The sequence below is a fragment of the Nilaparvata lugens genome, chromosome 3 (genome assembly GCF_014356525.2).
Source record: "Nilaparvata lugens isolate BPH chromosome 3, ASM1435652v1, whole genome shotgun sequence".
Lineage (NCBI taxonomy): Eukaryota > Metazoa > Arthropoda > Insecta > Hemiptera > Delphacidae > Nilaparvata > Nilaparvata lugens.
In genome coordinates, this window is record NC_052506.1 from 16278795 (window position 1) to 16306377 (window position 27583).

General features: G+C 37.9%; 2 protein-coding genes across 4 annotated transcripts in view; one reads left to right on the top strand and one right to left on the bottom strand.

Annotated features, from left to right (window-relative positions):
- The first annotated feature begins 1616 nt into the window (after positions 1–1616).
- On the top strand, positions 1617–8717 carry LOC111058275 (aurora kinase C). The gene is given in 3 exon segments (XM_022345779.2): positions 1617–1795; positions 5775–5972; positions 5974–8717. Coding segments are annotated over 2 exon segments (963 nt in total). The 5' UTR covers positions 1617–1795; the 3' UTR covers positions 6739–8717.
- The window catches only part of LOC111058274 (spondin-1), a 53740-nt gene continuing 34108 nt past the window's right edge, over positions 7952–27583 (bottom strand). Inside the window, exons 15-21 of one of the 3 annotated variants that reach the window (XR_005570681.1) lie at positions 27034–27238; positions 25721–25891; positions 20495–20664; positions 14328–14371; positions 13018–13155; positions 11625–11694; positions 7952–9544 (exon numbers count right to left, since the gene is read on the bottom strand). Coding sequence is in view for 2 of the 3 variants with exons in the window: in XM_039423053.1 (XP_039278987.1) it covers positions 9366–9544; positions 11625–11694; positions 13018–13155; positions 14328–14371; positions 20495–20593; positions 25721–25891; positions 27034–27238 (906 nt within the window). In the remaining variant the exon portion in view is untranslated. The remainder of the gene's footprint in view (positions 9545–11624; positions 11695–13017; positions 13156–14327; positions 14372–20494; positions 20665–25720; positions 25892–27033; positions 27239–27583) is intronic. The other 2 variants (XM_039423053.1, XM_039423054.1) reach the window with 2 other exon arrangements.

A 27583-nucleotide genomic window follows, 5' to 3' on the forward strand; every position in this document is an offset into this window, starting at 1 on the left:
CATTGATTTTTTTCTTAACAACAAATCAACCTCGAGATAGTCAATTTTCTCACGTAGGGTCAAAACATAGTGGAGCAGTGAAGGTAGATGGTAGCGGAGAATGTAGCTGAGGGTATTGAAAAGTTATGCATAAATTCAGATGTGTCAAAACAGAGTGGAGTGGCGAAGGTAGAGTGAAGCGGAGACAAACACATGCATTATTTTCAACACTCTCAGCCAACTTCTTAGTCCAGTCAAATGTTAGTTTTTCAGGAAACAGCCCCAAAAGAATTTTTCTCGACGGTTCTATAATGTGTATTTTGGGGCGCTGAATTCGAATCTGAAATTCGCTGACATGCCAGAGAGCGGCTTCACCTCCAAAACCCTCAAAATTTCGGATTGTTTTCAATTTTTCCATCCAATCTCGAAAACTTCAAGTTTTATGAGGAAAATCATTTTTTACAAAATCAAAGATAATTAATTTTCCAATAAATTGAGTGGTCGCGCAGGACTCTACCATTTTTGGTTCCGGAGCTTCGAATTTTTAAAAAAGGGGTATTTTTCAAGGGGTTTTAAAAATTATGCAAACCAACCACTTCTACCCTAAACAACTTTTTTCTAGTAGATAATGATAAATAACCACACATAACGTGAAAGAACAACCAATTCTGAACAGGATTCCTTGGGAATATTTTCGAATTCAGTAGAGGGGGAGGGGGAATACACCCATAAAATAAAAAATCATGTTCTATCTTCTATGTGTTGACAGTCAATTGAACGGGTCGCGGCAGTGAACGAGACCGATTGACCCGAATCAGTAAAGTGATCCGAACTTCCCAACACTAATCTCTAAACAAAGATAAATTTCCCTCCAAAAATTCGCAGAGCCTTCTTAATCGCCTCTCACTGCTAGAAGTAGTAGATTGAGATTTGTTTAATTTCTGTTATTTTGTCATTATATTTATTTTTTAGAAATAAAATGACTATTATTATACCTTAATAGTGAGGTGGTAGTTTAAAACAATTTCAATATTTGAAATACTAGACAGGAGAGTCACAAGTGCTTCAAGCACACAAGGCCGGGGTCGCAGAGAATCGCCAGCCCTTAAAACCACCACAAAAAAATGAGACAAATTGGGACGACGACAAACTAGGTTGCTTCACACACACGACAAGCTTGGTTTAATCGCGGAAATCCACCACATATTTTGAATCTTATTATCTATAATTATTAAAGTTGAATTTAAAACTGGAATTATAATTATTCCTTGCACGCGTCTCGAGGCTACAACATCATTCCACGTGACTCCAAATCATGTTCCCTGAACAGGCCTATGATGGAATTCCCCAATTTAAGAATATCACTGGAACTGATGATAACTCCTATAATGGACACTTTTAATAGCCTATTTACTTCTCAGCCTTTTTAAAGGTACTACAAACTAAGAGGAATACAGGTTCAGTGCTCCCAAAAAATGATAATGTAAAATAGGAAAAGACCCAATTTGTCTTTCACTGTTACACTTTGGCACGTCCATAAAAACTGACCATTTTTCGGTGAGTGGCGGTTTTCATGGCAGGCGGAGCTCCGGCGACTCATAAGGCCTCTCTATTCTCATTTTTCACTTTGCAAGGCTCATGCTCATAATGTCAAATCAAGAAGTCAACGGTTTTCAAAACTTTGATGGTTAATAAATTTGTAATTCGTGTTAATTTCTGTGTTTATGGTCCAAAACTTGAAGCAATCTTATAAATCAATAGAACTTACGTAAGATTTGCTTATTCGTGAGTTGTTTTTTGATTCTATCAAAGAAATGTAAGTAATTCAATTTCATTATCTTACTTGAAGAACAACATAATTATTCCGCTTTAGAATACTATATTCTCTAATTTTAAATAATAATATAATTAAGGCAGATTCAATACAAATATTGTCTGCAGATAGAAGTATAAATTCAAATATAAATAACCGTAATGATCTTAGGCCAGGACCAGGATGCTATCACATAGATTATATTAGATTTAATTCTTTTGCTATCGGACCATACAGTCATCAGCAACGTCAATAGAATATTCATAACACTTAATTTATTATAAAGAATGTGTGAAAAACTCCTCCAAAGATCAAACAGTAGGTAATTTAAAAACAAAGAGACTGGATAATATTTTATTGACTCTGGCAACCTATTGTAGACCGTTCCTAAGACTTGATGGGACATCTGTACTTTGGTTAAACTTGTACGTTGGGTATCATGTACGTTGGGTATCAAGTTGTTGTCTTTGGCGGGTGTTGTATGAAAACAAAGAGACTGGATAATTTTTTATTGACTCTGGCAACCTATTGTAGACCGTTCCTAAGATGTGATGGGACTTCTGTACTTTGGTTAAACTTGTACGTTGGGTATCAAGTTGTTGTCTTTGGCGGGTGTTGTATGAATTAACCATACCTCTTGTGTTCATTTTACTCTTATTTTTATGTATGTACAAGGTAACAACATAAATATATTGGTTGTGAACCGTTAATATTCCAAGAGAAACAAATAACGGTTTACAATGTTCCCTGAAAGTGGCCCCCATTATTATCCTCACAGTTTTTTTCTGGAGAAGAAGAACACCAGAAACATGACTACTTCCACCCCAGTGTAGGATACCATATGACAGAAGACTGTGGAACAAACTGAAATATGCCATACGCAAATAATCATTCGACAGTTGACTCTTGAGACATCTTATGAGGTAGATAGACTTTGAGAGCTCAAAGTCTCACATAGTGAGATCTTCAAGGTGCATTTACCTAGTACTTAGTATAGCTACGACTCGCTGTTAAAGCTATAAATTCAGAATAAAATTGTGCTTCGGCTGGAGCAAATTAACTAAAAATTCATTAGTTTCGATGATTCATTGGATTTTTATGTTGTATGAACGTTATAGCGGCAGATGAACTGTACTGTAAGTGTTGGCTACTATATTGCTTTTATATATTCATGTATCCAATGAATCATCAAATCCAATGAATTTTTAGGTTATGTGCTCCAGTCGCAGCAGCTCTAGCCGCGCGGCATAAGTCGTCGCTAAGAAATGGTATCTTTATAGGGGCTCTGTTCAAATCTTTTGTAATAGCTTATATTAGGTAATATAATTCTATCAAATATTGATTAGTATAACAGGAAGCTAACAATCGATCAAATATCTATACACATACGGTAGTATAACATATGACTCTAATTGTAATCCAAATCGAAGCGCCGTATAAGTACTAATCTCAGTCTCATGCCAGCGCCACACTCTTGCCAAGTGTTTGGCCGAGCGGCTGGCTGTATTCATTTATACGGGCGGAGGAAACGTGAGCGGTGGCATAGCTATAGGCCTACGTACTCTTGCCCTTGCGCTTATCATTTGTACGCACTTGGCAAGAGTGTGGAACCGGCATGATAATTAATTATTTTTGTGCTTCGTAAGCTGATCAGTCAAATAAATTAGGGCCAGACCATATTAAGCGTTTTTATAGGCGCCAACCCAATCGGAGAGCTTTCTGCCCTGCGGACTCTAAAAAAACGTTTTTTTCTAAAAACGCCACCTGAAAAAAACGCTTAATATGGTCTTAACAGGAGAGTTGTTCCACTCATACAATACCAGATATAGACAAAACCTCAGAGACGACATTCATCGAACTGGTATGTATGAGATGAGGGGTAAAGAGTGCAGGAATTCGGCTTTATAATTTATTGCCAACACGCGTTAAGGTTCTCACATGTGCGAAGTTTAGAATTAAGGTAAAGGAGGAGTTGTTGCAGGTTTGTCCTTATTCCAGTGAGGAATTCTTTTTGCATCATGAAATGCAAAGATTGACGATTGGAGTATTATTGACAAATCCGTATACCCCTTTCATAGGTGGTCAGTGGGATGAAAGATGAAAATGACGTTTTTGCACTGGCAGCGAACAGTCGGCAGGGCAGGAAGCTCTCCGATTGACTGATTATCAGACCATCGGAGAACTTCCTACCCTGCTGAAAAATTATGAAAACAAAATGGCGGCCGTTCAAAAATTCATTTCTTGAATAACCAAAAAACGTTGATTTTACAAAAAAAAAATACAATAATGGTTCTAGTAAATTTAATTTATTTGGAAAAATTTTCATTTTTTGTAGCTCTGTCTAGTTGTAACAATTCAATTTTTTTCAAAATTCAATTGTGCAAAGTTCCACTTCCGTATGTTTAGCCATTATTAAAAAAAAATAGTATGTGTAAAATACGAAATGGCGGCTGTGTGAGTAACTTAGGACTTTTGGACAGTTTGAAAATTATATTTAGACGTGTTTCGTACCCAGGAACAATGTCCTAGATTATTAGTAGGTAGTTCGGAACACTCTGTAGACAAATAAAGCTGCGTACACATATTCGCGCTTCCAACCCGCACCGAGCACGCTCCTCCCTCGTACCGCCCTCGTACCACCATCGAACCACAGTCGCTCCGCCCACGCACCCATCATGAATGTTACGAAAGATGTTAGATCTTCTCGCGTTCCCCGGTCGAACCACTGTTGCTCCCCGGTCGATCATCAATCGCTCTGCTGGAGTGACGTTCGGTTGCGGAGCAGAGCGAAAGTCTGTACGCACCTTAAGATAGAACCTATTAACTCACCATTTTTCTTGAATGTATTTATGATTTCCCGTTTTAGATAAGGGTTAATATTAATAAAATAATTGGTTGGACTTGAAATAAGTTTGAAAATTTCAAAAAAAAATTCACTATTTGGCTATATTAGGCTATTAGTACAGGTTTGACGAATAAAGGTTTTTTCAATTCAACAGGAATACGTTTATCTCACTACACGACAGGTCTATAATATTACTGAAACAACTATGACTGTAAAGATTTTCAACAACAATATAAAGTATACAGTGATATAAAATTTTTAAACCAGTTTTATCTCTAGGTACTTGTGTGGATAGAATTCCTTCAGAAATCATCTAATGGCCCAACTTGGTATAGATCGATTTAACAACAGAGTGCGCTTCAAAAAATATTGCATCCTCTCAATCGTCTCCTCGCATCCGATCGCCCAGACTTCCGCACCATACAGCCCTGAAGGCACAACAACCGAGTCAAAGAGTTTTATCTTACCAAGCCAGTCATCTGATTTCACCCTGGCCAGAAATCAGATGACTGGCTCGGTAAGATAAAACTCTTCGACTCGGCTGTTCTGCCTTCAGGGTTGTATGGCGCGGAAGTCTGGGCGCTCGGTTGCGAGGAGACGATTGTGAGGATGCAAATCTTTTTTTTTGAAGCTCACTCTGTTTTTAAATTGATCTACACCAAGTTGGGCCATTAGAATAGAAACAAATCGTGTCAGTTTAAAGCTGCAGCTGTTGAAAAGGCAGTTGCAGTGGTTATTGAGGATTCTGAATATGAGCGAGTCGAGACTTCCCTATAAGTGCTATCGGGTAAGTTTGATAGAAATAATAACTGGGAACATTGTATTAGGAGGAATCTAGAAGCGATAAACTTCGAAGGACTATGGCAAGTAGATGGTTTTGACGCTGTTGATTTGAGCAATGCATTCTCTGATATTTTGAATACGTACTCCTTTTTTCTTATTGAGTTGGATAGACAGAAGGCGCTCAGCTCTGTTAACTGTCAACGATACTTCAAGCTGAATCCAAATTAGATATCATCTACTGTATTTCTGGATGTCATACAATTATAATGCATAAACCATTTTTGTGTTATTCAAGTTATTAAAAATATAAATTATCCAAAATCGATTCATGAATTTTAATTATCATTGTTCCAGATGATGTCTGTTGACCAAAATGAAGAAAATGGAAGGGAGCAGAATGACGAGGACTTCAGCAAACTTCCGTTCAAGTTGCCAGAAAATCTTCCTCCAAAAGTTCGTGAGCATGCATTGAAACTATATAAAATGGCTCTGGAAAGAAAAAGAAAACCCTTCACATTAAAAGACTTTGAAATTGGTAAACCATTGGGCAGGGGGAAAATTCGGTAGAGTGTATATGGCCAGAGAAAAAAAAACTCATACAATTTTTGCTTTAAAAACTATTTTCAAGTCTGAACTACATAAAGGCAACATGGAGCATCAGGTTATACGCGAGGTTGAGATTCACAGTCGTTTACATCATCCCAACATAATTAGTATGTTCACATATTTTGCCGATGAGAAGAGAATATTCCTTGTCCTTGAATATGCGGGCAAAGGAGAGCTGTACAGGCATTTGCAAAGTTCGCCTTATAAACGATTTCCAGAGAATCTCTCAGCAAAGTACATCTATGAGGTTGCTGATGCACTTCACTACTGCCATCTCAACAAAGTTATCCATAGGGACATAAAACCGGAGAACATATTGCTGACATATGATGGCCGGATCAAGCTGTCCGATTTCGGGTGGTCGGTGCATACGCCTTCACTGAAGCGCAAGACCATGTGTGGAACACTCGACTATCTGCCGCCTGAGATGGTGAAAAACAGAAGCTACAACGAATACGTGGACAACTGGTGCGTTGGCGTACTCTGTTTCGAATTCCTTGTTGGCTTTCCCCCATTTGAAAGTAAAACCAATGACGAGACATTCAAGAAGATCTGTGCTGTAGATGTTCGCTATCCGGCTTTCATCAGCTCAGGTGCTAAAGACCTGATATCCAAATTGCTTCAAAAAGATCCCAAAAATAGGCTTCCACTACCAAGCGTTTTGACTCATGAGTGGGTCGTCTCTAAGAAGAGAACACTCAAGGCTGATTAGTTGAAGCATTTTAAAAATCGTTCACTGGTTCTTATTTGTTGATGGATCTGATCCATCACAGCCTTATTTTAATATAGTTATTTAATATGTATTTTAATAGCTAATAAATATTATATTGCAATCAATATACAGTTTCAATGCTTTACTTTCCGAAATTTATCTAATGAAGGTAACTCTGTTGTATTTGAATCCTCAATGAAATGGCTGGGATACATAAAAATAGTTATGCATTAATTACTCAAGGTTTGCAGAGAATAATGAACAGTGCTCTCTCTCTGCCCATGATGCCTATTAGTAAACGTTTTCTGACTATAATGACGTCGAGCTTTAACTTGATTAATATTGTTCCAGAACTGTGTGTAGATTATAAATTGTTTGCAAGTGCATATTTTTTCAATGGCTAGTCGCTTATGTGTTTGGGACCTCCTTGTAAGACATCTAATAATTTATGTAATACTTGGACATGGAATAAACTGTTTTTTCATCCATTATTTATTATTTTATCAGAAACTTCCAATTATGATTTCATCTTGAACCGTCTAGAACTGAACTGTTCATTTATTTTTTGGAAAATGGATTTTGGTGTTTTTCTATGGATAAAATGAGTTTGTACGATATATCTGTGAATATAAGTTGATTCTTCTATATAATAAGGAAAAAAACAATCAAGTGATGTGATGTACTTATGTTATAAATCTGACGAGCTTTCACTTATATGTGGGACAAGAAAGCAACTTACAAACTCTAGTCTGGAAGCAAAACTTGTGCCTGCTCTTCAGGACTCCAGTAGACGTTATGGATAACGGAAGAATGTCAGGTGTAACTTGAACCTTGCGGACACGTACTTGAACAGGTTACAGGTGTCCACACGACTCAAGTTACATTATTGCGGTAGACTGCCTCCACTAACTAGAACATCAACTGGAGTCGTGAAAATTATAGATTACTAACTCAGACCTACACTCTTTCACGAAGAAGAGAGACTGATTTGTAAAAAGATCGTGTTAGTCAGTAATAACTGATTTCAGTCGCGGTTAATAATTCTAACTCTGATCTGAAAGTAAAAAGCGCATGTCAATCATAATAATTTTCTTACAGATACCGTGTATTGGAGAGTCTCTCCTTTCCATGAATAGATGATACAATATAAGTTAGATACAAGAACTAAACCTTATTTGTAACAACGGATTTCGTGTGATGAAATAAATTACTCTTTTGAATTGACACGCTATTGATTTAATTTCCACATTGAATATGCAAATCTTACTCTACTAAAACACCAATTTATACATTATAAATTACTAATCTAACATCTATCGAACTAAAATTATGTGCTTTTAATTTTTGTAATACTGAATTATTTGAGCTGTTAACTCTCAACTTACTTACACTTTATGACTGTAAGTGAAAATTAGATTTACCAAAGATAGGCTATTTTACATAAAATTAAGAAGAATAGTATAAATGTAGGTATTATGAATAAATGTGTGAATGATGGAATTGAGTCAGAACTATAACGCAACGTGGCTGAGTGGTCTGAGGATTCGGAACTTCAGCCTGCTTTTATGTAACTGGTCGTGATTCAACCCGGGTACATGGATATTTGATCATCTCATCCATGGCCCATTGGAGTGTTGATACAACACTATCATAGTATCAACACTACAGTCGGCTAGTTCTCATCTCAACACTCACTCACAATCGAAAGCTTAAAGTGGACATCGAAAAGCAAAAAAACAATTCAATATAGTTGGAATAATTTTGATATTCGATAATGTTCAGTACTAACTGCTGTGTACTGGAGGATCTCATATCTTCACATGCCTATTTTGACCATTCCGTGAAAATAAATTGGAAGTTGAGACGTTCAGTTCATCGAAACACGACATAACCTGACAAGTTATTTTTAATTAGTTTCAAAGATAATAGGGTAGGTTGGAGGTTTAAGTTTTGCTTTTTAATGGCAATATGCTGGTATTATTAGAAATATATTATTATAAGTATCATTTGAATATATGATACTGTATCCACTGGACTTTCTAAAAGCAACGGGAACTTGACAAACTTAGTGGGGTTTCACACCAAAGCTGGGCCGAGCCGAGCGGAATCCGCGTGCGCGTCAACTATGCAGGATTTAGTCAGGAGCATTCAAATCAACGCCGGGCCGAGCCGAGCGGATTTGTGCAGTCAGCTTGACGCCCAACTCGAGCATTTTCGGCCAAGCGGATTCTTTCAGTTTAGTTCGATCTTCCCACATAGTGAGTTCTAACTACAAGGCTAGAAAACCTACTGAGTGAATTGGCTTCAGTGCGAACGCAGGCAGATTTCGCTAAGTCGATCCGCCTCCAGCCGATTCCGCTCGGCCCAGCTTTGTTGTGAAATGGGCCTTAAGACCCTCTTAAACAGCTGATTTGTGATAAACTAAAATCCGTGATGAAATTAATGCCACCCTAAGTATACATTATTGAAAGAAACAAATCATATCCATTACTTCCACGTAAAAATCATAAAGTTACAAGCGTTCTAAGTTTTTACAAGGTTATTATCAGAATTGTGTATATTAGACAATAAATTATTAATCGGTAATAGAAAAGTATACATACATATTAATAGATGGTAAGTTTAACCTAAAAGCAAGGGAGCACAATGCATTGCTGCTTCTCGACTCGGTCGATGCAGACGTCAGTGTTGAAATGCTTGACGGGGATGACGTGACGGGTGCGCTGACGGGTTGCGCCGTGACCACACGTTGCCGAGCATGGCGACCACACGCTCCAGTTCGAGTACTTGCACAGTTCCGGGTTGCCTGAAAATGTTCGTCAAACTGTCACTCAAGTCACTAACGAAACATTTCACATGTACAATACGACTGTACTGTCGTCTGCCGAAAACCTTGATGTTAGTGGCAGTCACTCCAGACGCGGGTGTGCAGTAGTGCTATCATGTCGCATCTATATGTTGGATCATCTAACAGCACCTTCATCGTCATAATATGTAATGAAGGCTAATTTCGGCCAGCGCCAGTGTGTGGATGGGTGGTTTGCAAAGCTGGCTACCGCTGGCCTTCATTAAGGCTATGCAAAGGCTAAAAATAAACTTTCTACTGGTGATATTTTTCAAAGTTTTTCGATTTTTATACTATCAAGCTATCAAAATGAAAAAGTTTTCTCATGAAAATTTTTTTCCAATCATTACTTTTTAAGATATGAGCGCCTAAAGTTCAAATTTTTGGGACAGAACATTTCAAATTCGGTAAGAGATGAATCCATGAGATTTATAGGATAGATTCTTCATGGTTTTGTTGATGTAGTAAACCAAAAATTTTCTGAAAATATCGATTTTTGAGAAAGTTATTCAATTTACCAAAAATAACTCAACTAAAAGCTATTTTTGGTAAATTGAATAACTTTCTTAAAAATTGATATTCTTAGAAAATTTTTGTTTTACTAGATCAACAATACAATGAAGAATCTATCCTCTGAATCTCATGGGTTCATCTCTTACCGAGTTTGAAATGTTCTGTCCCAGAAATTAACTTTAGGCGCTCATATCTCAAAAAGTAATGATCGGAAAAAAAATGTTTTCCTGAGAAAACTTTTTCATTTTGATAGCTTGATGATATAAAAATCGAAAAACTTTGAAAAATATCACCAGTAGAAAGTTTATTTTTAGCCTTTGCACAGCCTTAAGGCTCATATTGCAGGCTGGGCCAACATGTAGATGTGGCATTACAGGTAGCTGTTACAGAACACTGTTCACTTGTCAGTTCGATGAAACGTTACCGGTACGTTAGTGGCTGACCTTAGGCTGCTTATAAATGGGGAATATCGAGATGTAAAGTTAGTGGCAGTCTAATGAACGAAGAGGGGCCATAATATCTTGGAACCCCAAATATTACGTCTACCCTAATATTTTACTACGGCGGCCACTGCTTTTCATTACGGTATGTAATGTCACTCACCTACTACTGTACTTTCATCTATGCAGATGAATGCTAGGTTGAAATTGGTGGAAAGAGAGGTGGTGAATAGCACTATCCACCAGTAACTTTCCATCTCTACATTTAGAGTCCCTTAAGAATAATTTGTGTTGGCAGTTCATAAAAGATGTATTTTGTAATCTTAACGTCAAGTATTAGGCCACTCTCACAGTGGACGTCGTTTACGTACGACGAATCTGTTGTAAATCTACATCCATCTACTAGTTGACGAGGAATTTCCGTAAGGACTCCCCACCAATAAGAGCCATACAAATATTACATTAATTTACCAGTTGAAATAAGAGCCATTCAGCACTAGGAAAAATAATATAGTTGGATAGAAATAATTTAGTATCAATATAATATTAATTGGAGTGATATAGATGAATGTTTGATGGGTGAGCGTGGTCCAATGTTTGAAAACATGCTTGGCTACTATCACATTCATCTTCAGTTGGATGCCTCACCCTCGGCTTTAAACACGGACGCCAATGATTTATGATATTTCATTTGTGACCCAGCCTGGTGGCCTAAATAATACTAGCCTTATGCCGCATCTACATGTTGGCCCAATGTCGACCAGCGCAAGTGTGCGGATGGGTGGTTTGCCAGTGCTGGCCTAGATGTGGACTAGGCATTACCATGCTGGGCCAACATGTGGAGTAGGCAGTAGGATACGACCAGATGGCCAGTAAACTGTTACACATTTTTCCAGTAAAACGTCGCGCCGGAATGGGCTACTAAAAATATAATGGAAGGTGACCAGACGTGCTATAAATAGATGCACAGAAGTTCCATTACATTAGCCTATTCAGGTGTGAAATTCTACCACGGAAATCTGTGACAGTTTGGCGGTGCCCTCACAGTTTTTATCGTATTCAACAGAGAACGGAAATTATGCTCTTACCACATTGTTTTCCTCTACACTTTTTCTTCTGTTGAATTTCTGGACAGCTTTCACCTGTTTTCGGCTTGACCTGAAAAAAATAAATTTATTATTTATTTATTCGTCAACGATAAGAACTTAGAATCTTGGAATACACATTATCATTTATAATACTTTCAAAAAACCACAGATAAATCAGATTTTTTAGAAAAAAAGCTACGGCCTAAAGGTCTAATATACTTAAAATATACTTAAAAAGGTCTGATATATTCAAAAAAGCTAAAGGTCTAATATACTAAGGCAATAATTTGAAAAAAAATCCAAGACACAGATTAATATGAATAGTTGAGATTTGAGCTGATATAAGGAGTTGCTAGATTGTTTGAATTAGGGCTTTCTCATGTTAGTTCATGAATCTGAATACATTCAATCAATGTGACGCTGCAGCAGTTGAATGGTGCATGAAGTGAATTTGAGAATTTATCTTGCAAGCAAATGTGACTGAATATATTTAGTTACAACGTTGTTGACGTTAAATAATGTAGAATATTGAACATATTTATTGTATTGTGTGAAAGAGACAGAATGGATTTCTACCTGTTGTCTTCATTAATACAAATTATTTAATACTAGCAGCAAACCCGTGCTCCGCAAGGGTCTATTTTTAAACTTGACAAACTGAAAACTTGACGTAATAAAATCTTGAAGAATTGAAAATAAAACTAACTATCCCCGGTTAATATTAAGAATCTATATGCAAAATTTCAAGTTAATCAGTCCAGTAGTTCAGACGTGATAATGCGACAAACATAATTTTCCCATCCCGAACGTGTATAAGCCAGTTCTTTACTTTATTATGGTATAGATATATAACAAAATATTCACTCACGTTGACATGCATGAGAAAGTCTAGTTAGGCTGCACAATATCTGACAAAGTGACAACAGTTATTTGATCAACTAGAAGCTTAAGCTTATCAACATTCACAATGTTGTGTTACAATGATGTTATTTTGTCACCAAACTTGATGCGACTTATACTATCATTGAATCCAATGTACCTAGAGTGTATTCTAGTTACATTGAGTGAATCTTGATATGGTCACTATAAATAGTGAGGTCCACGTTATGTCAGTGGATAAAGATAGAAGAATAGCGATGCCGATTCTCTGCATTAATTAATCATATTTCTATACTGCCAAAAACATAATTGGCACCGTTGTGGACCTAGAAAAGGATAGTACCACCGGCTTTGTCGAATGATAGACAAGGATAGGAAAACCAAAGTTGATCAAATACTGTCATTATAACGTGGACCTCACTATAGAGTGTACTATTCCGACTTCAACATTGATTGGTCATAAGGAACAACTGATGATTCAATCAATGAATTCAACTTTGAGCATCAGGCCTACCTTGACAGTTCGAAATCTCTCGCGCTCGCCTCGACCACACTTTTTCGAGCACTGAGACCATTTGCCCCATTTCGAGTACTCGCACTGCTCGCCCTCCTGGACGTCCTGATTATCTGAATCCGGACTCTCTGATGTTGCCTGTCAAACATTCAATATAATATCAAAAATTTCTATTGTTATGATGATGAGCGGTACGTTCAGAACTATCCTATTCTGCAGCGATGGAGTAGGCCTACTTGATTAACAAGCTGTAAATGCTTATACGTCTGTTCATTCTTACCTGTATTATTAAAGATATGTGATTAAAATTTTCTGAGACTACTGATACAAATCTGCAACATAATAATATTAATAGCCTTCATAGCCGGCTCATTGTCTCTACTCTTGTGTGCCTTATCAGAGCCATAGCTAACAGGGGTCTGGCAAACGACTCTGCAATGAATTTATGGGCGAGTTCTCAGCTAATGGCTCTGTTAGCTATGGGTGACTTTATGGAACGACTCTGCAACCGGGCATCAGCTAAACTCGCATTAAAAATTATTATAAATGTATTTTTATACAGTATTTCAATAGGATACAATAATAATTATTATTTTCAATACCGGTATACAGTAATCAGAATAAACTCTCATCTAAACCCGGATTGAAAAATATAAACATAGTTTTTATTCAGATGGAAATTACTAAGATATTGCATTTATTCAAATGCTAGTGAATTAGATAATAATTTTATTATTAAACGAAAATCCAAATAAAATGCTGTAAATCACCCAGAAGACTTCTGCTATTGCAAATATTGACAACAGGGTAAACACTACACCTTTTCCAGTTTTCCAATTACTTGTGATGACTTCCCAAATACAATTGACTATTCTCATCTACATTCTGACATTCTCTCAATTACAAGTGACTATTCTCAAATACAATTGATAATTTCTCAAATAAAAATGGAAAAGGTGTAGATGGAAATTCGATGATCGCTACTATTAAAAAATTATTTGTCAGCCCGGGAATCGAACCCGGTACCTATTTTTGAATAGTAGCGATCATCGAATTTTCATCTAGCTGTTTACCCTGTTGTCAATATTTGCAATAGCAGAAGTCTTCGGAGTGAATTACAGTATTTAATTTGGATTTTCGTTTAATAATGATAGTTGTTATTCATTTGTATTCAGCATTCCAATGGGAAACAATAAACATTATTCGATATAATTGGAATTATGTTTTAAAAGAGATGAAAAACAGGTCATTCGTTACGGGTAGGTCTATGTCAAACTGACTTCATATAGATAATATAAAAAGATTCATACCTTTATTTGTGATCTAGAGGGAATCCCTGGTGGTGTTGAGTATTCTGGAAAATGAAAGTATAAATTATTTATTTATCGTTATGAGGTCTTATAGGTAATGTTTTATAGCAATATATGTTGTATGACACAATTTTGTCTCTTTTGGTCAATGAAAATTCGTACTAATAGAATAGGGATCTATAACTAATAAAAATCAATCACGGTATAAAGCTGGATCATGAATGGATACGTTTATGGATTGTTTATGAGAAAAACAAAAGCAGAAAAATACGTGTAAAAATTAAAAAAAGGTTTTTGCTGAGGATGGTACCAACATAAGCTATAAGCTTGGGCGTGGGTAATGGGAGAGATGAATAGCCTACAGGTAGGGCACAGTGAGATGGGCCCTGGCTGTCATTTGAAACAATGGAAATCAGGGCAATCTCGTCGTGCGCTTCCTATAGTATTGTATCTTGTAAGTGGGACCCAAGTGATCTTGAAGCTTGTAACTGTCCGTTATACGGCGTGTACTCAGACACCCATCTTATTTAGTCCAGTCAAATGGTCGTTTTTCAGAAAACAGCCCCGAAAGAATTTTTCTCGACAGTTCTATATGTATTTTGGGGCGCTGAATTCGAATCTGAAATTTGCTGACACGCCAGAGGGCGGCTTCATCCCAAAAACCCCCAAAATTTTGGACTTTTTCCAATTTTCCCATTTCATCTCGTAAACCTTGAGATTCTCAAGAAAAATCATTCTCGACAAAATTAAAGAAAATAAAATTTGAATAAATTGAGTGGTCGCGCAGAATTCTACCATTTTGGTTCCGGAGCTACTACGAATTTAAAAAAAATGGGTATTTTCTAAGGGGTTTTCAAAATTATGAAAACCTACCACTTCTACCCTATACAACTTGGTTATTTTTCCAGTATAGATAAAAAACCAAACATCACGTGAAAGAACAATTCATTATGAACAGGATTCTTTAGAAATTTTCGAATTTAGTAGTGGGGGGAGGGGGAATACCCCCAAGAATAGAAAACCAAGTCCTACATCCAAAATACAAATTTTTCATTATAATACCTTTTCAAGGCCTTCCTAACAAAAAAAAAAATACATATTTCGGCTGAAATCATCTCACGAGGGTTATTTTCTATGAGAATCACCCGTTAGAAACATTTAATTTCAGTATTTCCTAGTGGGGGGGGGGGGTTCGTCATAGGGATACGTCAAGGATCAAAACTTTAATCACTTATAACTTTTGACAGAAAAACTTTTGATAGAAAACCAAGTCCTACAGCCAAAATACAAAATTTTCATTATAATACCTTTTCAAGGCCTTCCTAACAAAAGAATACATATTTCGGCTGGAATCATCTCACGAGGGTATTTTCTATGAGAATCACCCGTTAGAAACATTTAATTTCAGTATTTCCTAGTGGGGGGGGGGGTTCGTCATAGGGATACGTCAAGGATCAAAACTTTAATCACTTATAACTTTTGACAGAAAAACTTTTGATAGAAAACCAAGTCCTACAGCCAAAATACAAAATTTTCATTATAATACCTTTTCAAGGCCTTCCTAACAAAAGAATACATATTTCGGCTGGAATCATCTCACGAGGGTTATTTTCTATGAGAATCACCCGTTAGAAACATTTAATTTCAGTATTTCCTAGTGGGGGGGGGGGGGGGGGGGGGGGGGGGGGGGCTCATCATAGGGATAAGTCAAGGATCAAAACTTTAATCACTTATAACTTTTGACAGAATGATCAGATCTCCTCATACTACTCACTCTTCTCAGCTCGTCAGGGCGGTTCAAAATCATGTATCATAACTGAAATTTGATGGAAAAATAAGAAATTCCTCTTTTAGTGTATTTTAGTCCCTATTTAAATACACAGAAAAATGGCCAATTTCTGTATTCAAAACTGTGTATCTCAAAGTGACAACAGTTATTTGATCATCTAGAAGCTTAAGTCTCAAAATTTAGTAACTGACCGAGCGAAGTGCGGTCTAGATTCAAGTCGACGGTTTGGCATTTCTCTTAATGTTTAAATGTTTTTATGTTGCGCATTTACGGCGAAACGCGGTAATAGATTTTCATGAAATTTGACAGGTATGTTCCTTTTATAATTGAGCGTCGACGTATATACAAGGTTTTTGGAAATTTTACATTTCAAGGATAATAAAAAGGAAAAAGGAGCCTCCTTCATACGCCAATATTATAGTAAAAATCAGACTATAGAATTATTCATCATAAATCAGCTGACAAGTGATTACACAGATGTGTGGAGAAGCCAGTCTATTGCTGTATTTCCATAAGGTCTATAGTTTCAATCAGGTACTTGTGGATGAGAATACTGCGTGAGGCTTACTACTGTTCACAGAACTACTAGTTTAGAGTACCGTACCTATAATCAGTCAATTTAGTTGAGAGATTTTTGTGCAATAACAATGAGAATCACTTATCAATATTGAAAATTGTAGTTTTGAATATTGTACGAGGGTCATTTTTCATCCTCCGATCGTCTATCATAAGACACAGACAAGCGTTAGGGGAGACTTTCACTGAACTGAACAGTTTATCATTCCCACCACTGCTTATGACGCCATGTGATCAGTGCGGCCAGATCATCAATTTGTTGTCGAGTTATAGACCCGCACACATGACCGCCTTATTTGATTCTGCCGCAAAGTGCTAGTCAAGTAGGTTTATTAGTTTTTGCAAGCCAAATGCAATAGTTCAACATGAATCTAACGGAAAATGATTCAATTTTACGAAGAAAACGTTATCAGTGATGATGTTGTGGTTGAATGTTTCTGATAATAAAAGACGTCAGTTGAAATAACTTCCGAAATCGTCGTAATGCATGACAACTCAGCCTCACAGTGTTGGTGCAACCAAGCGGCTTCTCCAGCAAATCAAATGAGATAATTTTGATCATACACCAAACCTGACTTGTCACTAGTAACTTATACCTTATCCTCAAACTCGAGACATGACTTTGAGGGCAGAGTTCCCATACTAACGAGGAGCTCCAATAAATGTCATAGCCCACTAAAACTCATTATTGGCGGCAGCATTCTATGAAGAGGGTTCTGGTAGGATTGGACCATCCTGGTATGAAAAATGCCTCAACCTTTACGGAAATTATGATTATGAATAAAAGCCGTTTTGGGTATATCCCGTGGCTCAATTTTGTATATACATTGTAATTGAATAGGGATCTATAACTAATAAAAATCAATCACGGTATAAAGCTGGATCATGAATGGATACGTTTATGGATTGTTTATGAGAAAAACAAAAGAAGAAAAAAACGTGTAAAAATTAAAAAAAGGTTTTTGCTGAGGATGGTACCAACATAAGCTATAAGCTTGGGCGTGGGTAATGGGAGAGATGAATAGCCTACAGGTAGGGCACAGTGAGATGGGCCCTGGCTGTCATTTGAAACAATGGAAATCAGGGCAATCTCGTCGTGCGCTTCCTATAGTATTGTATCTTGTAAGTGGGACCCAAGTGATCTTGAAGCTTGTAACTGTCCGTTATACGGTGTGTACTCAGACACCCATCTTATTTAGTCCAGTCAAATGGTCGTTTTTCAGAAAACAGCCCGAAAGAATTTTTCTCGACAGTTCTATATGTATTTTGGGGCGCTGAATTCGAATCTGAAATTTGCTGACACGCCAGAGGGCGGCTTCATCCCAAAAACCCCCAAAATTTTGGACTTTTTCCAATTTTCCCATTTCATCTCGTTAACCTTGAGATTCTCAAGAAAAATCATTCTCGACAAAATTAAAGAAAATGAAATTTGAATAAATTGAGTGGTCGCGCAGAATTCTACCATTTTTGGTTCCGGAGCTACTACGAATTTAAAAAAAATGGGTATTTTCTAAGGGGTTTTCAAAATTATGAAAACCTACCACTTCTACCCTATACAACTTGGTTATTTTTCCAGTATAGATAAAAAACCAAACATCACGTGAAAGAACAATTCATTATGAACAGGATTCTTTAGAAATTTTCGAATTTAGTAGTTGGGGGAGGGGGAATACCCCCAAGAATAGAAAACCAAGTCCTACAGCCAAAATACAAATTTTTCATTATAATACCTTTTCAAGGCCTTCCTAACAAAAAAAAATACATATTTCGGCTGAAATCATCTCACGAGGGTTATTTTCTATGAGAATCACCCGTTAGAAACATTTAATTTCAGTATTTCCTAGTGGGGGGGGGGGGGGGGGGGCTCATCATAGGGATAAGTCAAGGATCAAAACTTTAATCACTTATAACTTTTGACAGAATGATCAGATCTCCTCATACTACTCACTCTTCTCAGCTCGTCAGGGCGGTTCAAAATCATGTATCATAACTGAAATTTGATGGAAAAATAAGAAATTCCTCTTTTAGTGTATTTTAGTCCCTATTTAAATAAATACACAGAAAATGGCCAATTTCTGTATTCAAAACTGTGTATCTCAAAGTGACAACAGTTATTTGATCATCTAGAAGCTTAAGTCTCAAAATTTAGTAACTGACCGAGCGAAGTGCGGTCTAGATTCAAGTCGACGGTTTGGCATTTCTCTTAATGTTTAAATGTTTTTATGTTGCGCATTTACGGCGAAACGCGGTAATAGATTTTCATGAAATTTGACAGGTATGTTCCTTTTTTAATTGAGCGTCGACGTATATACAAGGTTTTTGGAAATTTTACATTTCAAGGATAATAAAAAGGAAAAAGGAGCCTCCTTCATACGCCAATATTATAGTAAAAATCAGACTATAGAATTATTCATCATAAATCAGCTGACAAGTGATTACACAGATGTGTGGAGAAGCCAGTCTATTGCTGTATTTCCATAAGTTCTATAGTTTCAATCAGGTACTTGTGGATGAGAATACTGCGTGAGGCTTACTACTGTTCACAGAACTACTAGTTTAGAGTACCGTACCTATAATCAGTCAATTTAGTTGAGAGATTTTTGTGCAATAACAATGAGAATCACGTTATCAATATTGAAAATTGTAGTTTTGAATATTGTACGAGGGTCATTTTTTCATCCTCCGATCGTCTATCATAAGACACAGACAAGCGTTAGGGGGAGACTTTCACTGAACTGAACAGTTTATCATTCCCACCACTGCTTATGACGCCATGTGATCAGTGCGGCCAGATCATCAATTTTGTTGTCGAGTTATAGACCCGCACACATGACCGCCTTATTTGATTCTGCCGCAAAGTGCTAGTCAAGTAGGTTTATTAGTTTTTGCAAGCCAAATGCAATAGTTCAACATGAATCTAACGGAAAATGATTCAATTTTACGAAGAAAACGTTATCAGTGATGATGTTGTGGTTGAATGTTTCTGCTAATAATAAAAGACGTCAGTTGAAATAACTTCCGAAATCGTCGTAATGCATGACAACTCAGCCTCACAGTGTTGGTGCAACCAAGCGGCTTCTCCAGCAAATCAAATGAGATAATTTTGATCATACACCAAACCTGACTTGTCACTAGTAACTTATACCTTATCCTCAAACTCGAGACATGACTTTGAGGGCAGAGTTCCCATACTAACGAGGAGCTCCAATAAATGTCATAGCCCACTAAAACTCATTATTGGCGGCAGCATTCTATGAAGAGGGTTCTGGTAGGATTGGACCATCCTGGTATGAAAAATGCCTCAACCTTTACGGAAATTATGATTATGAATAAAAGCCGTTTTGGGTATATCCCGTGGCTCAATTTTGTATATACATTGTAATTGTAAATATTTTTGGTGATTAAATAAATATAAATAAGGCCCGCCGCAAAGTAGACCCACGCTAATCCATGAAAAACAACCCACGCCGTGGGATGTTTCGTAAACCATTGCTATAGAATTATTCATAATCAATCAGCTGACAAGTGGATTATTCATTGCATGACGTATTATTATCATTACACAGATGTCTAGAGAAGCCTAGCAATGGTTTACAAAACATCCCACGGCGTGGGTTGCTTTTCGTGGATTAGCGTGGGTCTACTTTGCGGCGGGACTAAGTGTGAGTAAATTTTGGAAAAAATTATTCTTTTATATATATTCGTCTTTTATTTATGACCAATTGGAGGTTGAAAAAATGACCTTCGTATTATGAAGAGTATCATCAATAATTATTGATGAATCTAATAATAATTTACATACCACAGTTAGTATCTTGCAGTTCAACATTGTATGAAATTGCTCCAGATAATGAAACTCCATACTGTTTCAACATGGCAGTTCTGTTAGCAATCAGTTCCGCTGTTTGATCAGTTCAGACATGCACACAGTCAATCAAACACATGACTCATTATTGATGGAGATACATGCATCTATATCACAAAGAGAAATCATAATATAAATTGTTAAATTATTAAATGTTATGAGTTAGATGAACCAGTAAATTGATAATATTATATTACTGTATTACAGTACATGTTGTTATCAACAGAGTACAGTTTACAAGCATGAATCCATTATTTTTGTTTGTATGAGGAAAATGTTTGGAATTCAAATGAGATAAATTAACCTGAATTGACTTATCAATGGGCTTACTAATTTCAAAGTTTGAATCTTAACTGTGATGCAGGCCAACAAGCACTCATAAAATTAACCTGAGTGATTATAAGTGATTCCACAATATAAATAAGTTCCTTGTCCGAGGAAAAGGAAAGTTTCTTCCCTGCAGTTCACCAGCTCACATAACATGACCGGCCTATTCATAAAAAACAATGTGAGCAGAGCACCATTATAAATATTTACATATAAACATACTGCAATTATATCAATATATTTATTAGATTGATAAAAAGTAAGACTTATTCATTTACACAATCAACTGATTATAAGTGTTGAGAGAAATGTCAATAAGAGTTCCCGCTCCACTTGGCCTACTATGAACCTATAGTGAGGTCCACGTTATAATAGCAGTGTTCAATTAGCAATGATATTGCTATCCTTGTCTATCATTCAACATAGCGCTCTACCTCTTTCTCGCTTTGCTCTGTTGCCAGGTAGTCTTTTAACAATGTAGAATCAATAATTAATTAACAAATTATTTCATATTAATTATGAAAATTAATTATGAAATTATTGAAGAAAATATAGTTTTTGCCCAATAGAAAATGTGTATTTTGCTCATTATAACCTTAGTGTCCGGTTTCCCATTAGGGAACTTTGGACTATATACGGCGAGGTGGAACTACCCTTGGGTCTCCCCACCATTTAAAGCCATACGCTAATATAATAATAATAATAATAATAATAATAATAATAATAGACCCCGCAGGGGGGCAGAATTTATCCTGTCTGGGGTGTGGCAATCCCCCGGGGTAACCTAGCAAGTAGTTGATGTAGACTGGCTGGCAACTAACACCGTTGCGTCCCAGGTAGTAGGGTGTTCAGAGGATATTGAGAATACCTGAAGTATCAACTGCGACAATAGGGGGGTAGGGGTTAACAACCCCTACTTCCGACATAATGCTGTTACAAGTAACAACAGTAGAAGAGCCTCTGACCATCGGCTGCAGTCGGATAGCCGTCAGGAATCAGGTGGAGAGGCCAGGATAGGATCCCAACCCGGATTAGATCAGGAACAACAGCAACGCTTTGTGTGGACGGATGACCTTCGGAATGATTTGCTTATATGCCTCGAGGGTAGTTCTCCTAGGCGAAGAGGATATATGGCACGTTTGCAAAGAAGCTGGTTACAAAAGCATCCAGATCTGCAATTCTCTGCACAAAAACTGAGAGACTATGTATCCTATTTGCGGAAAAGTGGGTACACAGCAGTGAAACCAGTTGTTGGAAATGAGGAGATTAATGAGTTGACACCGCCAGGAGATCAGGTGGAAGAACAGCCCAGAACTGGAATCATTGAGCCCCATTTAGAAGCAGATTTGAGTGCTATGAGGAAGAACACCAACCTAAAACTCAATCTGAAGCCACAAGAACTGGCTCAGTTGGATCAAGGCCTCATGGAGAGACTCCCGGACAATGTGGATATCCTCACGTTGAATGAAGCTGTCTATCAGATAGTTCTTTCCAGAACTAGGCCAAAGCCTAAAGATGGTGACTTCATATTCAAAGCCAGGAAGAGGATGGAAGAGCTTCTAAAGAAAATAACGACAGCTAGACAGCAGGCATCCAGAGTTCAAAGTGTGATTGACTTCTTGAAAGCAGGAAGAGTATTTACCCCAAGAATAAGGAGGATAGCTCATAAGATAAGACAACAGCATCACACTTTGAATGTGAGAGTACTTCTCACTATCAAAGAACATTGTATAGACAGGATACAGGCACTGAAAATTGCTCAACAGTCCTTGAAAAAGAGAGTTAGATGGGTTGATGATAATGCTACATTCAGCCTCAACCCTTCAAGACTGTTGGAGGGACAAAAACCTGTAGAAGCAAACAATGCACTACCTGCTGTAGAGGAGATTGAAGCTTTCTGGGGGTCAATCTATGAGGTTCAGCCTCTGCTAAATAAGGAGACTCCTGCCTTGGGGGCCTTTGCTGAAATGTGCAGATCCATACGGAATGAGAGGGAAGATTGTGCACCAGTAACTGAGGAGGAGGTGAGAGGAGTGATTAGAGGCTTAAGGAACCTCGCCTCACCAGGCCCTGATGGTATTAGTGGGTACTGGTGGAAACATCTGCCTTGTACCCATCGTCACTTGGCACGGATATTCACCAATTATTTGTGTGAACAGCACCCCCATCCCAGGTTGGCTGGTGGAAGGAAGAACGATCCTCCTACCCAAAAAGGGTGATTTGTCCAACCCAGGCAATTATAGACCAATCACCTGCCTGAATGTCTGCTACAAGATCCTTACAAGGATCATAAGTGATCGAATATTGCAGCACATTCAGCCAGTATGGCAGCAGTGTTTTGAGCAGCGGGGCAGTAAAAGGAACATGGCAGGCTGCAAAGAAAATTTGATTGATGATAGATGCATCATGCAAGATTCAGTTCAATATAAACGTAACCTGTCCATGGCCTGGATTGATTACAGGAAGGCATTTGATACCACATCACACCAGCTAATAGTGCACTTATTACAATGCCTTTCTGTGCCTCCAAGCATAGTGAGATGCCTGGAAGATCTGTTTGCCCTGTGGAAAACCCGTTTTGAGGTCAGATCACAGCAGGGAATGGTGTCAACTAGAGTGGTAACTTATAGGAGAGGTGTCTTCCAAGGAGATTCATTGAGCCCTCTCCTATTCTGCATTTCACTGCTGCCATTGTCTGCTGCCCTGAAGAAAACAAAGGGCTATTGCTGTGGCACACCAGGAAACAGGATCCATAGAGTGAGCCACCTTTTCTATATGGATGACTTGAAGATTTATGCAGCTAGCAAATCTGACCTCAAGTTGGCTGTAGGTGTGGTGCAACGATATTCAAATGATATTGGCATATCTTTCGAGTTGGACAAGTGTGCAGTAACTCATCTCCTGAAAGGAAGGTTACAGGGCCTGGTGCAGGAAATGGAGCTTATTGATGGAAGCATAATTAGAGCCCTGAGAGCTGGAGAGTCATACCAGTATCTGGGATTTGATCAGAATCAAGCTCAGGATACTGTAAAAATAAAGATGGCTCTCTGCAGTGTCTGCAGAGTGTCTGCAGAGTATAAGAGGAGACTCAGGAGGCTCTGGTCATCTGAGTTATCTGGTAAGAATAAAGTTGAAGCCACCAACATGCTTGCTGTGCCGGTTCTCACCTACTCTTTTGGAGTGGTTAAGTGGAATCGTAATGAGCTCCAGGACCTGGACAGGGAAACCCGAAAAAGGATGCACATGGAGAGAAGTTTACATCCCCGCTCTTCTGTTGCCCGAATATACCTGCCAAGGCATGAAGGGGGCAGAGGTCTACTTGGTTTGGAGAATCTGCACAACAGGGTGGCCTTACAGTTTGCCTGCAGCATACAAAGATGCTCTGATCCCCTTATGCAGCTGGTTCATGACCATGAAGTTGCAGGGGTTGGGGCCTTCCTATATAAGGCAGCACAGCATGCGGCAGATACCCTTGGTCTCGATTTTCGCACTGATCGGGAGGAGGAGCATGAGCCTAATCAGCTCAGGGCTAGAATAAAGACTGCTGAGTGCAGCAACATAAGGACAAGTCCTTGCATGGTGTTTTCTACAGGCATGTTGAGGAGCAAGGCTTGTCCAAGCCACTGACTTTTGCTTTTCTGAAGTCAGCAGCCCTGAAATCTGAGACTGAGGGTTTCATACTGGCATGTCAAGTTGGTACCATCAACACATTGTCATACCGCAGCAGAGTAATGCACATGGATGTTCCTGATATCAGTTGCAGGGTGTGTCATAGAGCACCAGAGACGATCATGCACATCCTGTCTTCTTGTTCTGTGCATGCAACTGCAGGTTACATCCATTGACATAATGCTGCTCTGCGAGTGCTCTATTACCATCTTAGACACTCATATGGTATCGACAAATCACCAGTGCTGCCTTATGCCCCAGGGGAGATTGAATCTGTTGTGGGGATGAGAGGTGCCGAATTTATTGGAATTACTCATTCTCTACCACCAGGCTTTTAAGAGCCACAACGCCTGATGTTGTCCTCCTTGACATCACTCCGAAGACAATGTATGTCATTGAGTTTTCAGCACCAGCTGAGGGTAACATTGTCACCAAAGAGGAGGAAAAACAGACGAAATATCATGACCTACTAATGGAGCTGCGCAGGCTAAACCCAGGCTACTCTGTGAGAATGGTGGTGTTGATTGTAGGTGTACTGGGAGGCATGAGACCTTCATTTTGGGCCAACCTTAGAACGATTCCAGCCTGTGAGAGACCTGCTGCTGTGCTTGCAGGTCAGATGCAGAAGGCTGTCATTCTTGGTTCATTACGTCTACTCAGAGCAAACGATTTAATGGTAACGGACCCAGTGTGATTGTTTACCACATGGACATGTGGAGCACTCACTCTGGAAAAATCGCTTGTCACTCTTCCTTGGGAGTCGGAGCCCAGGGAAAGGGTGGTCAAGCAAAACCTCAAACAGGGAAAATTATAATAATAGAATATGTTTTGTTTTTAATGAGAATGAACAGTTAATATTACATCAATAAACCTTCATCAAGGTCTATATCAGTCTATAGAAGGAATTGTCTATCAGTCTATAGAAGGTTCTATGAAGTTTAGGTCAGTCTATAGAGTTTCTATCAGTCTATAGAAGGAATTGACAAGACAGAGGATCGGCAACGTTGATTTTTCTCCACTGCCATTATAAAGTGGACCTTACTATAGTGACATTTGTGTCAAGAGGGTTTGAAAATAATATCCACGTTAAATTTAAATAACCAATGTTTATAACTCATATCCATGATAGTTTATGCTGCAAGATTACAAAGATCGTAAAATGTTCACCTTTGAATTTTCTGCAGGTGTGTTCACATTCATTTTGTGTCATGAATCGATTTTTATTTCCTCTACAACCTGTGTAAATGAATTCTTGACAGTATTGAGTGAGAGTGTCGAAGAACCAGCGCTTGTAGTAACCTCTGCATGGTCCCACATCTTTGGAAAGCTGGCAAATCTCTGAAAGTCATTGACATGCATGTTAGTAAAGGCATTCAGTGCAGTGCATGCTCTAACAAGCATTATATCACTTCAATTAATACTTCTTGTAAAGCCTCGGTGTTCTACATTCGGTTATCAAAATCGCGTTAAATAAATATAGTTCTTACCTCTTGGGGTATAAGCACAAACTATTCATTATATAATTAACTACCGTACTGCATTTTGTAAATGGAACAGCCCAATTTAGCAGATTCTAAACATTGTCCCTTAAATGTTAATCAATGTAAGGTTAAATCTATTCAAAATTATTTTGAAGAAACACGATTCTTCCATGCCTCATCATACATAGATTCTTATAGTTCATAATATTTATTTTAAGAAATGCGATTCTTTAATGCCTATATATAATCATACATAGATTCTTATAATTTAATATATTTACTTCTCTTTTAAAATCTATAAAAAATTATATGATATCCATAAAAAAGGAGTTGTTAGAGGCAGGTATGTTTATGTTTTTGAAGGGACGGATTCAAAGATCCAAATGTTCGAGGAGCCTCACACGTCAAGAGGCAGGTAGATAAGAGCCGAGATTAGTTGTGGTCCCTGACCTCCCCCTACATACGTCTGACCACGGAATTTTTGTGGAAATTTCTTGAAGGCTTCACATATCGCAGTCCAACAGAGATTATTGTAATATTCTCATAACTGAGTTCTATTTTGTCAACATGATTTTAATCATGTCTCACCAGCATAAAGGGAAGGCCCAGTTTTAATATTCCTTTTATGGCGTACGAAATATTTTTTTGCTGCTTTACGATTTATAACTTGTAGTTTTTTAGTTTATAATTTGTGGTCTAAATGCTTTTGCAGTATTTTAGCTCAAGGTGGAATGAAAGAGATTCCCACATAGGCTAATTTATGTGGAAATTACTATCTCTTTAATTTCACCTTAATATGGAAATACTCTACATCTCAGTTCATAGTGTAAATTATATTGTAGCTTCTTGTTATCTTGCAGGCTAGGGTCCAATATATTAAGATTATTGTTATTACATACAATAGTGTTAGTTTTAAAATGTGCAGCGTTATTTTATTAGTAGTATTACAGCTTTGTAGTTTTGAAGCGTTAGCTTGTAGCATTAGGAATGAATGAATACCGTAGGCTTGCTCAGTGGAGATGTCGCAACTCCTGCCGGTGTCACACTCGACCTCCTCCGTCATGACGAGTCCCGTGCACGGGTCGTCGGCGACATAGTGCGGCAGTGCAAATCGGGTGCGGATCTGCTTGCCCTTGTTGCAGCTGGCCATGCAGGGCGACCAGTGGCTCCAAGGACATTTGTCACTGTCCGCAAGCGAGCCTTCCTGCAAACGCATGGCTAAATCAAAACTGGGTTGTCAAATCACACCAATTACTTACAGGTTTCAACATTTCTATAGAAATTATTTTGACGAATAATAACAGAAAGAAATAGAGCTTGAAATTCTGCACAAAATAAGCTGTGAACAGATGAATTCGGTTCACAAATAACAGAGCTATAATGGATCTAATATATTCCAGATGGGACAAATTTGTGAATTTTCAGCACTCAAACCACGTTCACTCGAGAATGATAACAAAAAATGTGTAGGTAATCCAATAGATTGTCATATTACACGTACCGTATCACAGAAACGTATCAAAACATATCAAAATATTATTGATCAATG